At 39.7% G+C, this 15,169-nt stretch overlaps 1 protein-coding gene across 1 annotated transcript; it reads right to left on the minus strand.

Moving 5' to 3' along the window:
- Positions 1-419: 419 nt before the first annotated feature.
- Positions 420-13,331, minus strand: LOC140921867 (uncharacterized). Its single transcript, XM_073371866.1, has 13 exons — positions 13,283-13,331; positions 12,890-13,182; positions 11,263-11,404; positions 9,822-10,151; positions 9,182-9,469; positions 8,817-8,887; positions 7,919-8,144; positions 7,454-7,753; positions 5,454-5,765; positions 3,884-4,009; positions 3,112-3,697; positions 2,294-2,595; positions 420-1,806 (listed from the first exon to the last, which is right to left on the minus strand). The coding sequence occupies exons 1-13, from the start codon at positions 13,329-13,331 to the stop codon at positions 1,739-1,741; spliced, it is 3,093 nt and encodes a 1,030-aa protein (XP_073227967.1). The 3' UTR covers positions 420-1,738.
- Positions 13,332-15,169: the final 1,838 nt, after the last annotated feature.

Genomic DNA, 15,169 nt, shown 5'->3' on the forward strand with positions numbered 1-15,169 from the left:
TCCTAAACCTGATCCTAGCACAACCATGTCGATAGGATCAGACGCTACTTCAGCAACTTGAGACTCCTCATACAACATGGGGCCGCAGGTACAGTAGCGTCTTAAATTTCTCTTAGGACGTATGTTACATGCGGGATACCTAAGAAAAATTCTTTGAGGGAAGGGCGTGGGGGAGGGGGGGGGAGGATTGGCAGCTTCTTGGTGTTGTGGAAACCATTTTCGGCTGCCTTTGTGTTATGGCGTGGATTTTTTTTCACTGTGATTTCAATCTTTTGTATTAAGTCATTTGGTGTTTGCGCGCATCCGAATGTTCCCTGTAGGGATCATTGTACGTTTCTGGGAAACTGCCTACCTACCTCTCCCCTAAATTAACATTAACACTTACTTTTCGCTTAGGGCAAAATGTTGGTTTAGGGGAGAGGTAGGTGGGCAGTTTTCCAGAAACGTGTAATGATCATAACGCTTGCTTAAAATCCCTATATGGTTTGATTGATATTGTAGGTTAGTTTAGCGTTTGTCTGTTACTTTAAGTAGCATTGCGCTATCTAGAGGACAAGTATAAGAGAAAGCAACTGCGTTATCCATTGGATGGAGATTCATTTGGTGGATAGCATTATCTACCTTTTAAACAAGTGCGCCTGAAAAGCTATCGCCACTTACTCGTATGTCATTTTTCTCTTCTATTTTCAAGGACTTTATACTGAAACTTCCTGGAGTCAACCTCAAGAACTACAGGTACAGAATCAGAACATGACAATTTCTGGATCAATTTAGGTTTCTCGGAAACTGTTTCGTTCAAATGTCGTCCTATCCACGTGCATTTGGATGCATAATTTATGGAAGGACTATTGAGAAAATCCCGTGATCTGAATTAAGAAAACGAAACATGCAAGCGTAAAAGGTCTATAATCAAGTTAGTTCCCTTTCCAATTAAAATTTAAATGAAAAGTGCCTAATAATTCCACTCAAAATCATTCAAATCTTCTTTCTCTAAGGGTACCTGAATATACATTATCATGCAAATCTTTTATTTCCGTGCCACAAAAAACGTGCAGCTTGTCTTCCAACACCGATGCAAAACAAGTTGAATAACGATGTTGGGCGTTTTACCACTCAAATCAAACCTGTCTTGCAACAAATAAAGTTGTTAATAGGTTTGAACGTGGGTGGTAAATCGCGCAACATCGCTTTTCAAATCGTTTTGCTGCAATGTTGCAAAACAAGTTGCACTTTTTTGTTGCCCGTTTTGTTAAAGCTTTAGTTTAGTTCGTGGCATGTGAAGATTGACGTTTGTCCCGGAAACGATCGTCAGACGTTCTGTCCGTCTGGAAGGGACTGATAGAACGTCTTGGACGATCCAAACTCATTCAGACGAACTTAACTAAGCCAGACATCGAACTTAACTCACTTAGTTTGGTTTGTCTCATGAAAAGTTCGACGTTTGCCCTAGGCCTTAAAGATTAAAGATAGCTTTTATAATGTTTCAGAAATATAGAGGAATTCGGTTAGGTGAAAAGTTTGAGTTGTCTTTCTACTTTATAGAGAGATCTTCTAGGCGTTGAAAGCAAAAAGCCGTTGAACAATGAATATGAATCAACTAAGCTCATCAGTTTGAATATCTCTAATACAAGGTACCCTTTAAATGTGTGACATCAAGTTAACGTGAATAAGCATGCTTTCATCTTTTGTCGTAACTTGATATTACCATTAGTCCTGTCAGGTGACTTCTTAACGGTTATCAGCGGTGTACACACCGGAATGCGATACTTGTCACAAGTAGAGCCATTATAATGGAGGGACTGGAACCTAGAAAGATGAAATTTAGTTTCAGAATCAACAAAATGGTCGGGAATGAAGAAACGGGACACACTTCTTAATACCTATTTCAGGGTATTGCAGTTTGAGTCATTGTTGCGAAAGATGTTTCATGCTCAATTACGCAATTTAGGTGCAAGGCTCGATAAGTTTGCAATCAGATATAGAAATGATCAGAATCTAGTTTACTTGGTGAAATTAGGATGGCTACATATTCAGTATCGGAAGGTGCCATGGAAGCTTCGTATGAAGACAAAAAGGAGGGCGGGATATTGAGTACTAGATGCAGCCAGAAGTTATAAGAGAGTCGGTCCTTTACTTTAAGTTTGGTAATAAAGTTTTTCGCAATATTGAATCAGAAGTATCAGCATCATCATCACGTGTAGTCCATTTTAACACGGCTCTTTTAAACTAGAACCAAATGCTGATTATTTCAGTCATCTTATAAATTTTATGCTACATGCCCACTAATACATACCCCTCATACCCAGACCACTAGATTGTATTTCGTCTTCTTTTCCGCGCGCCAGGTAGATTGGGCCTTCTCCCAAAGTGTAGGCGTCATTTTCTTGGGGACTAACTTCACGTCTTCGTCTGTCGCCTTCTGCTGAACAGCCTTTATTGCATATGGAACCCAGGTCAGAGGCATTGCAGAGGATCACGTGACAGTGAAGAAAAACAAATGGATGATCTGCAATAAACTTGAAGGCTTCCAGGCTAAACCGCTGAACACCAGCTAAGGGCGCAGAATGGTACTGTAAGGTTGCATCACTTGGGCATCTAAGAGAAATGGCATCAAACAAAGGTAGAAGCTGCCTTTATAACTGAGTTAAAAAATAAGTACAAATAAAAAGAAATGAAGATGCTGTGTCTATATCGGTTTAATTAATTGCTTTAATCGTTTAAATTAAGTGCATGACATACTTAGCGGCCGACTACATAACGAATTTTACGCCGGTGAGTCAGTGTAAAAACTCGTAGAACACACCCAACTCCACTAACCCCTTCCGCTAAGATGACATTGCTTTTGTTCGACAACAATTTGCCACTTTTAAAACCGGAAGGAAACTGGACCGAGTTAACTTTCGCAAAGACTTCTGGGACTTTAACTAGATACAGGACAAAATTGACCAATAGCTGACATGTGCGTCGCCACTAACGATCCCAGAAACCACTGCGGGACACATTTCGGCTCCAGTCCCCCTGTCCGCGTGTATCGTCTGTTAGTTAACTGACTGCATTTTTTGTTTTACAGAGAAATGTCATTGTACTATAATATATGTTTTTTTGTCGTACCCTTGTTTAATGAACTCATACTTCAGAGGGTTCGTACGATCCTGAGTAAGCGTGGCATAACAGCGGTCTGCTCTGATTGACAGCTGCTTATCATCTGATATGACTGACACTTCAAAGAAGAGGGGCTTGCGAAGTATCACTGCCACAGGGAAGTCCCTCGTCGTGTAAGGACTCACGAATGTTTTGTTAGGAAACATGTCAAGTGCGAGTCTCAGATTCCCTTCTCCTTCATTGCTAAACACAAGCTTTCTGTTACTTGCTTTCCAAACAACTGATGAAACCACGCCACGTTTGCTGTAAAAACAGCTGAATTGTATTTCTAATTCAAGAACACGTGTCACCACACTTTTAACAGCCACGGGCATGTCTAAGACTGCGTTGGAGTAGACGATAGCTGTGGGTGTGTGCCTGCTTGTTGTGTTACAGCCAGTCAGCGGTGTTGTGAGTGAGAAGTGGGTAGTATTCTCTGCAGCTTTGCAACTGGTGTCCAAGAGTCGAAGGTGTTCACGGTCAATACCAAAGAGGAGGGACTTGGGTATGATGATAGTCATGTTTTCACTCTTACACTGCACGTTAACACCTGGAGCTAAAATAAAACGATTAACAAAAAAATAACTAGAGTAGCAAAGCATTCTTTGCGAACTTTAACATTTTTTAGGCCTATCTAGATTACTATTGGATTCAGACATTGAGTTATAATTTCCTACATTTAAATTATTATTTTTTAAAGTTAATATTGAACGCCAGAAAGCAGCTATTCTTTTATACTTACCGTGACAGGTCTTGTTGTCAGATGACATGCTCAGTTCAGGGTCAGGGCATTCACATTTGAAGCCTCCCACAATGTTGACACGCTTGTGACTACAGCCGCCATTAGACACAGCACACTCGTCAATGTCTGGTAATTCAGTAAAAAGAGGCAATTGTTTTATTACAAATGCAGTGAATGCGATTGATGTTCATGTTCTTAAGATCTTACGAACAATTCATTGTTTGTATTTATATTTTTATCATAATCATAATCATAATTTTGATCTTAAAATTATAGTGGTACTCAGACGTGCAGACTCTAGATGTAAGAGCTCTAAACCTTCTTGTTTCTTTTAAGGAGGTTAATTGTTATCCACTGATGGATAACTCCACCGTGGACTGAATGTTAGAAAGATCTTCCTTGGTCCCGAAGTTCTAATTTAACCCTTCGACTAGAAAGTACGATTTAACCTGATTCGTGGAGCCATTTGACCAAACCAGCAGCCCCATCGAATATCTATTCCAGGTCTTTTTGGGACCCATTTGAGCCTGTGAATTCAAATGAGTCCTAGAAAATTAGTCTTTATTGGCCCTAATTAAGATAACCAAATTAGACCCAAAAACAGCTGTATTTTCTTTTTTGCAAGATCCTCTCTTTATTTTAGTCACCGAAACGGCCCCATTCACTTCGGAGCATAAGGTTACAGCAAGATTGGTGCCAGATGTGGGAGGCAGTGAGAAACTCCAAATACACTGACCGAGGATAAGTGGAAATCGCTTAATATTGTTTCTGTTGCCCAAATCTCTTAATAAGATAACAGTCAAGCGCCTTTTTCGCGGCGCGTAAACGTTATTACTGGGATTTCAGTAACCATTTGACATTGGATCATATACAATGTATATATTTTAGTAAAATCCAACTATCAATGCGGTGTAGTTTCGGTTTAACCCCACCGCAAGGTTTTGCTCCGTTTATCAGGATTTTCCGTCTTCACGTCAGTTGGTTCACTTGGAACTACAACCAAAAGTCCAAGGCACAAACAAATTATATTAAAACTTGATATTGGACATCCATGTTATGATCAATTGACAGCTGTCAAAATAAGTGTCCGCTGACGAGTGTCACATGATTGTATCGTGGGCTCAAATGTACCACTCACTGAGGCGAAGTGTTTATTAAAGTTCTCCGTTGACCAGTTATGGTTTTAAAATGAGTGCAGGCTCAGAAAACTTTACTTCAGAAAGACTTCTTGAAGGTTCCTTCGAGAGCTTCGCTTTTGGCCTTGGCTAAATCTACATATAACAATCTCTTCCTCTATATTTACTAACACCTTGGTAATACACCAATGGTTTTGGTGTTGTATTCAGAATTTTTGACTGTACAGTCATGAATCCCCCCAAGGACATCGCCATAACATGGACTCCTTTCTATTATGGAAAGTATTCCTTGTCCCAAAGATGGAAAACTTCATACAAGCTATACCTATAACATGGACATCTCTCTATAATGAACAGTTCCTCTAACTAATACTTCTATCTACACCCTCAAAAAAACCAAACATCAGGCTCTGTCCCCGACTATATTTAAATACCTGTGGTCACGATGTCATGGGCCATGCTGCCAAAGACTCCTGGCCCAGCAGAAGTGTAGGCACGTACTTCAACTTTGTAAGCAGAGCACGATAAAAGATCAGTTAAAACGATAAAAGTGAGGGATGTGTTTTGTAAAATTGAGGGAGAGGACACGGATCTTGCAGTGCGTGGTGTAGAAAGCTTCGTCTGATTCACTTCGTAAGCGATCACTCTTCCATTACTTGTGTTTCTGGGAAGAGGATTCCAACTTATTCTGTAAGTTGTCTCGTTTATCTTTTCAGAGGTTATGTTGGGAGGTAACGCGCTTGGTTCTAAGAGAAAAAAACAACGGATAAAAAAATAAACCTGTGGTACCCCAAAGATAAAATGACTCTTTTGTAGAATAACAAGTTCTTATCCCTAGCAATAAGGATAAGGATAAGGAGGGAAAAAATAAAAGATAAAAACAGTAATAATAAAAATTAAAATAAGCATATTTATAATACATACCATAAAGTTCACTAACCACGATTGGCATAAATTAGTGAAAGTATAGTCCTGGAAATCTTGGATCATTAAACATTTTGGGAAACTGCCCACCTACCCCTCCCCTAAACCAACATTTTGCCCTAAGAGCGAAGAAACTGGTTATGTTGGCTTAGGGGAGGGGTAGGTGGATAGTTTCCGAAATCTTTCCCTCCCTTCACTTCTCTCACGTCACCAAACTGTTTGTACGCCGTAGGGCTTCTAAAGTGAGAGAAAACGTTTTGCAGTTTGTCGTTCACAGTCACAGTTAAAAGTGCCGTCGATAAGATTGTCTCTTTTAACCATTTACGTCCGTTCAACCCCGCCACATTTTAACACTGGAATCTATTCAGGAGTTGATTCATAAAGTTAAGATTCCAACATTAAAAAGGAGTAAACAAGGATGTGACACTTGATCGTGCTACGTTTGTAACGTAAGAATTCAAATTTTCATCTCATGTGCATCACAGAAACTGAGAGAGGTAAATGATACATTCATTTAAAAATCCACAAAAGGTGATTTGTAAGCTGTCTAATTTCATCTAAAAACTCTTTAACCCTTTAAGCCTTAAGATCAAAATTTGAATTCTCATTGATTGACCCTATTTATTTCCTACGGAAGTAGTGGGGAGAAGTTGATAAAATATCAAGCAAATTCATATTGTGTGATCATGTCCGTAATTCTCATGACCACTCTGTTTTATGAAGCACTGATATAACAAGGAGTAATTTGATGCTGATCACTCTTAGGGCTTTAAGGGTTAACTCCACTATGGTTCTGCTCTGCTGTGAGCAGCGCCAGATTCCACGGTTGAGTCAGGAAGTAGTTTTTACTAACGGATAAACTGGATTGAATTTCATATAAACAATTACTTCAATCGGTTGAAGTGCTGTGAGATACAATCTAGAACTAGTAAGTTCAATTCTCGTCGTAATCAACATTTTATTTTGTTATTCCCGATATCGTTCTTTAATTGTCAAGGCTGGCATCTCAGAGGTAGACAATCATAATTTGATGTTTCTCTGTGCTTGTTACTACATTACAGTGGCGATTCCAGGGGAGGGGCCTAGGCCGGAGGAGCCCGGGGGGCCCAGGCACCCGTTATTTTTGGACAAAAGCCGAGGCCATCATGGCTGAGGTAATAGGCCACTTCCGAGTTCCAAAAACCCTCACTTTCAAAATGAGGCTAGGTGCACAACCTTTCTTGTGAAAATGATATTTATTTGCATAAGAATGAGGCTGAGTACCTGCCCTCGTTTTGAAACAGAGGCCCGGGGGAACTCGAAAATGGCCTATTTAATACTTCGCTTTGGCAATTTTTTTTCAGAGTCCCACGCCCCCCCCCCCCCCCCAGCGCCCCCCTTACCTCCAGCTCTGAATCCACCACTGAATTAGCACCCATAATAATTTTTGTTGCGTATGGTATTCACACATCAGCTAAACACAAAGGGCCACAATGCAATAGCAGCAGGGAACTGAAAAACAGATACTTACTGAATTCTGGTACTTGGTGAGTTCCAGTTAGCCTTGGCCCGGGTTTAACAGTTTCTGCCCAAATTTCAACTCTGTACTGTATTCCACCGAAAACATCTAAACTGTACCTCATGGTTTGATTATTTGTTTCACTTCCAATGTCAGTTTGTATTCCATCAATGGTGTAGGTGAAAACCAATCGATATTTCCTTATGATACCATTTTGTTCCGCAGGTTGTTGCCACTGGACCGTCATTCTGGGCATTGTACTTTCACTTGGCTCTTGTAAGCTTATGCCTAACATCTGCGGTTTGCTGGGTGCTAAATATAAAATGAGACAGAGGTGAAAGTCAATTGCACCCCTTTTGGTAGTTTTTTTTTTGGCAGTTATCTCTTGTTTTCGAAGTGATCAAGGGGGAAAAGAGGCAGATAATTGTAGAAAAAACAAGCTGAAGTAAAACAACTTAAGTCAAGGAGTACACAAACCATCTTCTAGCGTCCGAGCTTGCTTTTTAGGACCCGGTGGACCAAGAAAGTCGCCATTACTGACTGCGATTCTAATGAAATATAATGTCCATTTCTTCAGGCTCTGTAAAGTCTCATCGGTTGATGAGTCACTGACATTGACTGTTGTCCATAAAGATTTCCCTTCTTCCTTGTATTCAATGCTGTACCCTCTAAGGGGTCCGTTTAAATTGGTGATGCTTGGTGTCTACAAAATGAACTTGACTAAATTAGTGTTCAAGTAATACATCGTTAAATAAATGCTTCTGTTATCTTTTTAGGAGCTTGACGGTGCATAACGTTCAATATTATTTCTATCATGTTGCATTAATTCCTTTAGTCATAATTCGTGAACAAAAAACAAAGGATTGTGCACCCTTACAAACCTCCCAACATAACCTGCAGCACTTTCATGTTTATCTTCGATGTTTGCCAGCTTTCACAACAAGTCTCCTTTCCCCATTATCTATCTTTATTTTCAAACCTTTTAACAGTGAACGCCATGAAACTTTAAGATCTGAAAATGATAAATTTGCAGGATTGACGCAGACAAGCTCAAGCCTGCACTTTTTCCCGTTGTTTACACAAAGCAGTAAACATGAATGAACAAAGATGGCAGTGGTTACATAGGTTCTTCTGTTTGATGAAACCAGATTCGTACACAGTCACCATTTACAAGCTTCGGGGTAAGAGAAGATGGAGGCGTGGAGAAGGGGGGGGGGGGAGAGGTTGGGGGGAGGGTGAGGAGAAGATCCGTGCACCTCAATAGCGACTGGGTAGTACTCGTTGGAGAGGCATGGAAATAATAGGCAACTCTCTTGAGAAACGAAGTACTTATGAAACACGAACGAGTTTTTGTTAAAATAAATCTTATGTTTACCTGCCAAATCACTTGAATTGACTGCGAAGTAGGACTTGTTACACTCACGATCTGGACATCGACTTCAGGTTCTAAAAAGAGAAAGTTTAGATTGATTTATCCTCAGTCAGAATAGTTCTATCCATGACCGGACGCCTGATTACTACATGAAAATCACTGAATACGTTTGCTTGCACACCTTTATCGGTCGCAGTTCTTCAGATTTTTTAAAATGAAAATATCGATTAGATATAGCAGAAGTAGTTAAAATTTCATTACCCGACTGAATGGGACCGCTAAAACGATGTGGCGATGATTTTGGAACAAGAACGTATTATATTAAATTATTGTTCTTAGCACTGCATCTAAATTGCATCAACACTTACTGGCAGTTTTTGTTGCGAAATTCTGGACATTACTCCATTGACTCTTTCCTAAGACACTGTTGGCTAACACCCGAACACTGTAGGCTGTGTATGGCTTGAGGTTGATAATCCGTTTACTTAATACAGCTCCCAAAGATATATTCTCTGCAAAAGTACTATTTCGATACTCAAGATTGTAGGCAGTTACAGGCATTTCATCCGCTCCAGGATTATACGGCCATGTGACTAATGCTGATCTTGCTTTAACGTCACTTGGATTAACTTGAACAACTGGCCTGCCAGGTTTCTCTGAAAACAACAAAAATGTGCCTCATAATGAGCCTTACTTATAAGGTTATCTAAAACCCAGCACTTAAACCGTTGAGCAAGTGACAAAATCAACGAATAAACAAACCCGTTAAAAATACGTTACCCACTTAGAATACGTTAAAGGTTGAGGTATTTTTTAGAAAGTACTTCCTTGTTCATCTAGTACCGTTTGCAGTCATGTATTGTTGGAATGCAATATTTTCGTGTCCTTATAAAGAACTTCAATTATGTTAGTTATTGAAAACTGCGTCATCCCGTATATTAAATTAAATTTCACCTTCACGATAACGAGTAAAAAGGCGTTCCAAGGTACGCACAAATTTTTGCTTACTTAAGGACACTATAACATTTGCAGTGGTCTGATGACTGCCTTGTATTCCAGAAAGTGATGCAGAGCATTGGTAGGTTGAATTACACTGGACTCCACTGACTGAAGTGAGCTTTCTTGTGCAAGAGTTACTGTAGATATTACTGGCATTGTTGTATGGTATGGTAAGAGAGGGGGTTGTGTCAGACAGCCCCGCTCCATCTTTGCTCCAACTATACCCAGAAGGTTGTCGAGGGCTGTAACTAGCCACACAGGTCAGGGTCACAGATTGACTAGTGTTGGCTATCACACCAACATCATCAAGATCAACGTTTAACGGCAACGAAACTTGGTCTGAAAGAGACAAGCAAATATTTAATGAAAAGACGACAAGAAATAACTTAGGCAAACTTATCAAATACAATATCTCAATTTTACACGCCATTAGGTTCATTGAATCTGATTGGCTGAGAGCAGTAATGCAGTTTCAAGATCGAGCCGGGGTTTAGAGTGTGTGTGGTTTATTCGGGGGGAGGGAGGCGAGAAAGTAGATTTGATACAAATCCAAGATATATGCTGGCCGCCTGTAATGCAGAGCGGTCGATCGGGAAAATAGAGGACTAAAAACAGCCTATAAGTAAGCAGAGTACAAAAACGAGGAAATATAATTCAATTATCCGTAAATGAAGCATTGTGATTGGCAAAAAAAACAATAGAATTGTTTAATAACCAATCAGGTGCCGCAAATCTTTATTGGCCACTTTGAGGTTGCGCGTGAGACTGGGTTCAGGTGTTGCGTCGATCGAATTGCATTGTAGGGATGTTTAGTGGACGAATGTTGATCCAGTGAATTTTGCCCGTTTGATACTTTTTTGAAAAACACACTCGTGCAAATAAATTGCAAATTGAACGCGAAGTTGTAGGACAACCCATACAAACACTGTCTACTGGCAAAAAGGTTTGCATTACGATACAAACTTCACTCTTAAATGCAGATGCCGCCGTTTTCGACGACAGCAGTTATCCTGCCAGTAGATATCTCAATCCCATTTCCTTTGCGCAGGCTAGAAAGTTCTGCATCATACCAAATAGCACTAAAGTACTTATTATGTGGCTAGCGGGCAAAGTGAGGCACATTCCTTGTTCTTATTGGTTACCCGAGGAAGCAAGATGGGGAGGAGAGTTGTGTGACGAGACAAAAACGGCTGCGTGCGATACTAAGATTAAGCTAGTTTGTTTATTCAAATTTTTAAGCTAAATTTACTTTTTAGCTTAAATTGCTGTGTACATTTGAGCTTTTATTTTCTTTTTTAACATTCAAAGCTTTGTAACGCGCTTTTGATCATATTTGCATGGAAAAGGCGCGTTATAAATTTTTAAGTATTATTACTATTAATTATTGGCTGTATACGGCAACACATGTATCTCAGTTTTCACAAATCCCCCTCTAAGAAATTATACTTACAATCCTTACAGCCAAACAAGTCCATTCTCATACATATTTCACCAGTATATGTTTTGGGAAATATTCTGACATATTGCGCTGCAAACGGAGGAGCAAACCAGTGGACAACAATGGTACTTCTGTCGCTGTTTCCAGTCAAATGCTGAGTGGTAGATCAAGAACAAAGTAAGTGGAGATATACAAATAATTTTATTTAAAGGACACCACAATCTGTGGTATGTTCCCGAACCGGCTGAAGGGGAGCGCTAGAGGTAATGGGAAGGAGCAATTTTTCTGCTTTTCCTTCCCATCACCCCTCGCGCTCCCTTTAGTCACGCTTCTCGTGACTGGACACGAGTCAGCCTAACCGGGGTTGCAAATGTCCCTTCAGGGGCCCGTTCCTCGACTGAAGTTCCAATAATTAACGGACAAACAAGACAAGTTGTCAGGGATACATTAAGCACTAAGTAAAACTTCCGCTTTAGGGTAATAATCTCCCCTGTCTACTCATTAGGGCCATTTATACGAGGAAAAATAAGACGGGTCTTACTTAAGACGCGAACTTTCCGTATAAACGGCACATTTCGTCTAAAATAAGACGCTGCTTAGCTAAGACGCGTCTTATTAGATAAGACATGCTTGTATAAATGGTACAGTTCGCGTCTTATTTAAGACGCGTCTTATTTTTCCTCGTATAAATGGCCCTATTATGTCCGACAAAAGGTAAGATTTAAACGTTCACTTGAAGTCTACTTGAAAGTTTCAAAGAGTTATAGATGTGAATGAATCTGCATTGGCTTCTAATATTTAGTACGTTAGATAGTCACACACAGTTAATGTACAAATAGGTTCATTGCGGAGCTTCAAATTGCAGGCTGTAATAGGAGGACAGTCGGACTAAAAATTGCTACATTGTTCGACTCCTACAACCTACGTTTTGAAGCCAGAGACTCGTCACCGCTTACAACAAAGCTCGCAATATGATACTTTTCTGTCTTGAGCCCTTGGTCAGTGTTTCAACCGTGTAGCCAAAATGAGACGAAATACGGTAACACTAGACGACGGTAATTGGACGATTGCCAATCTTGAGACTTGTTCCTTCATAAGGTTTAATAGTGCCTTCCTGAAAACTTTGCTCCAGGCGGCCAAAAGGAAAACTAGAAAATTAACCGACCACAGAAAACAACTTCTATCGAGCGCGCTGATTTCAAGTAGGATTGTTTTATCACACGAAAATGAGAATAGTGGGAAATGATCGCCGGTAGTGATGTTCGTGGTAGGGCCGGGGGAGGGGGATCAACAGGCTAAATGCAGACAGCATTATAAGTACATGATTTTAGGGTTTATCTCGGTGTAAAAACCTGTGAAGTTTTTCTTTGTTTTCTAGTTATTATTTTCCTTGGCTCGATTGTGTTGGCTTCTCAGTGGCTTCTTTGTATTCGTTGTTTTACGTCACTCGTGAGTTTCAAAGGATTTTACACCGAGTTAATGCCTACTGCAGCTTGTTAGACGATTTGTGCACTCAAAATGTTATAACAAAGAAAAAAAGAAAAGTAAACGAGCCCCAAATGAGAATGTCGGGGAAAAACTACTGGAGGTCCCTTTAAGCAAATCCAGACAGATATATGAATACATGTTGCAAATTTACCTGTCCAGCTCCGTAACTAATCCATGTTTTACCATCGTATCCATAGCGGATTAAATAGCTTGTCACCCGGTTGTCCCTTGTAGCATCTCCCTGAGTGGCCACGCCTGTGACTGTTACAATTTTATTGAAATCAGCCTGTAAGTACTGAGATAGGGATGCTGAAGAGCTGCACCAACCGTGAGTACCATAAAGGCGACTATAAGTAGCTCTATAAGTAGTAAGTTCTGAGGATGCTGTAATTGTAAAATCCTTGGTCGGTTGAAATCGTTCATTCTTAAACGATTCAAAGCAACCTGTAAAAACATCAAGAAATATGGCATTTTTATTAAGAATTTTTATGTACTGTTTAAAAACCGAGCAGTTTCGATTATCAGGTTTTAAACCTGATAATACAGACAGCGACTTTCAACGACTTCAAAATCGCTGATATAGATCCACTCATTCTTGCACTAATATTTAGATTTGGGGTTATTTTTGGTCTAAAGTTGGACGTAAAGTTTCCTCCTGAATGCATTGAAACACTTTTTAGGCTAACCAGAGTACTTTTAGATATCTAGAAACGATCCTAAGTAGCGATAAAAATGTTTTTTTTTTTCGGTCATCCCAGGGCAGCTTGAGTCTTTTTACAAGGGCTTCAGCATTATTTTTGCGAACATTTTAGCTGCAATTTAGAGTTTTACGAAAGAGACAATTTTTCTGTGCATTGCATTTTTGGTTCCAAAAATTTTAGGTTTCCCTTCTCTACTAAAAAAAGGCTTAACCTCGGAAGTGAAATGGAAAAAAATAAAGTTCACAAAATCGTAAGGAATTTATTAGATAGGCTTCAAAAACTATACATGAATGGAACGGTCATCTAAAAAAATCTAGACAATTTTTGCTTTTCCGAACAGATATTTCACAGAAAACAGTCATTGGGTGGTTGAGTATTTGTTTGACAATGGAGGTAATCATTGTAATAAAAAATATCCGGATACATGTGGACGGGGAAAAACCTATTGCTTTTTTGCCGTTGTCGTCGTCTCCGTCGTCGTTGGTTAGGCTTCCTAATTACTGCCTGACCAATCTTTGTACATCTATACTTATTTCACGTTTTCTTGTTTCCTCTCTGTTTAGTTTTCTCCTTTACTTTAGAAAAAAAGTGCTTTAAATAATTAGATTCACTATATTTTGTCCCTCCTCGTTTGTTTCCTTCTTTGTCATTGTCACTAATATGAAACGGATGGAAATTTAAAAAAAGAGTTCAAAAACTGATTAATAATTCATAAAAAAAAAACAAAAGAAATTTTAAAAGTTTAATGAGTGACCTAACGGAGGCACACGTAGCAAATTCGAATCGTAGTCACCCGTCCACACGAAAACGCTAAAACAATGGAAACACCAAAGCTTTATTATTGAGCATGCGTTATGCTAGAAGTAAATGGTGTATGACATCATCGTATTCCGAATTCGAAACAGTTTTCGTCCGTCCACACGTAAAAGAAAAGCCGAGTACGTTTTTAAAAATCTCCACTCTGGAGAGCGTTATTGAAAAGGTGCGTTTCGTTGACCGTTTTCACTGCATTAGTGAGTGTGGAAGGTAGGCTGAACCGGAGAAAAAAAATATCCGTTTTCAAACAAAAACGAATATACATGTGGACGGGCCCTTAGATAAGCAAAACAACAACTTTGCACGTGCATTAGGTAGTTTTGTACATTTCTTTGCCGTCACTGCACGACTACAACGTGGAACTCCTTAATTTCACGTTTCGTTGAGAATCTGAACACAAGACAAAGACTTTCCTTTGTTTTTTTTTTAAACTGAGATACAGATCTTCAGAACTCAACTCGCGAAATATTCTCTAACATTTGACAAATTTAGCGTAATGAAACAACAGCGATGAAGTTTGAAAGAGCGCCGAAGCTTTTTTTAAGTGAGGTTCTTGATGTCGTCGCCGTCATGGTTGCATGCTTAAGCTCCCTATTAAAACTGAGCACTGAACCAAGTGGCAAGTCAGTTTCCTTACATCTTATGTACAAACCAGAATTTAGCGGCAGGGTTAGCTCAGTGTGTAGAGCGTTCGACTGCAGAGTGTAAGCTAGGTCGCGTGTTCGATTCCCAGGGACGGACCAGTACTCAGGGTATTAAAATAACTGAGAAAATGAAGGTACTCCCTTTGCCCAGCAAACAGGTAGACCTTCGCCTGGCTCGGATGAACACGTAAAATGGCGGTCCCGTAAAAAAATAGTGTCCCTTATTTGCACTGTCGTGTTAAATACATTGACACTCCGGAAAAGTGCAAT

The sequence above is a fragment of the Porites lutea genome, chromosome 12 (assembly GCF_958299795.1).
Source record: "Porites lutea chromosome 12, jaPorLute2.1, whole genome shotgun sequence".
NCBI classification, from domain to species: Eukaryota; Metazoa; Cnidaria; class Anthozoa; order Scleractinia; family Poritidae; genus Porites; species Porites lutea.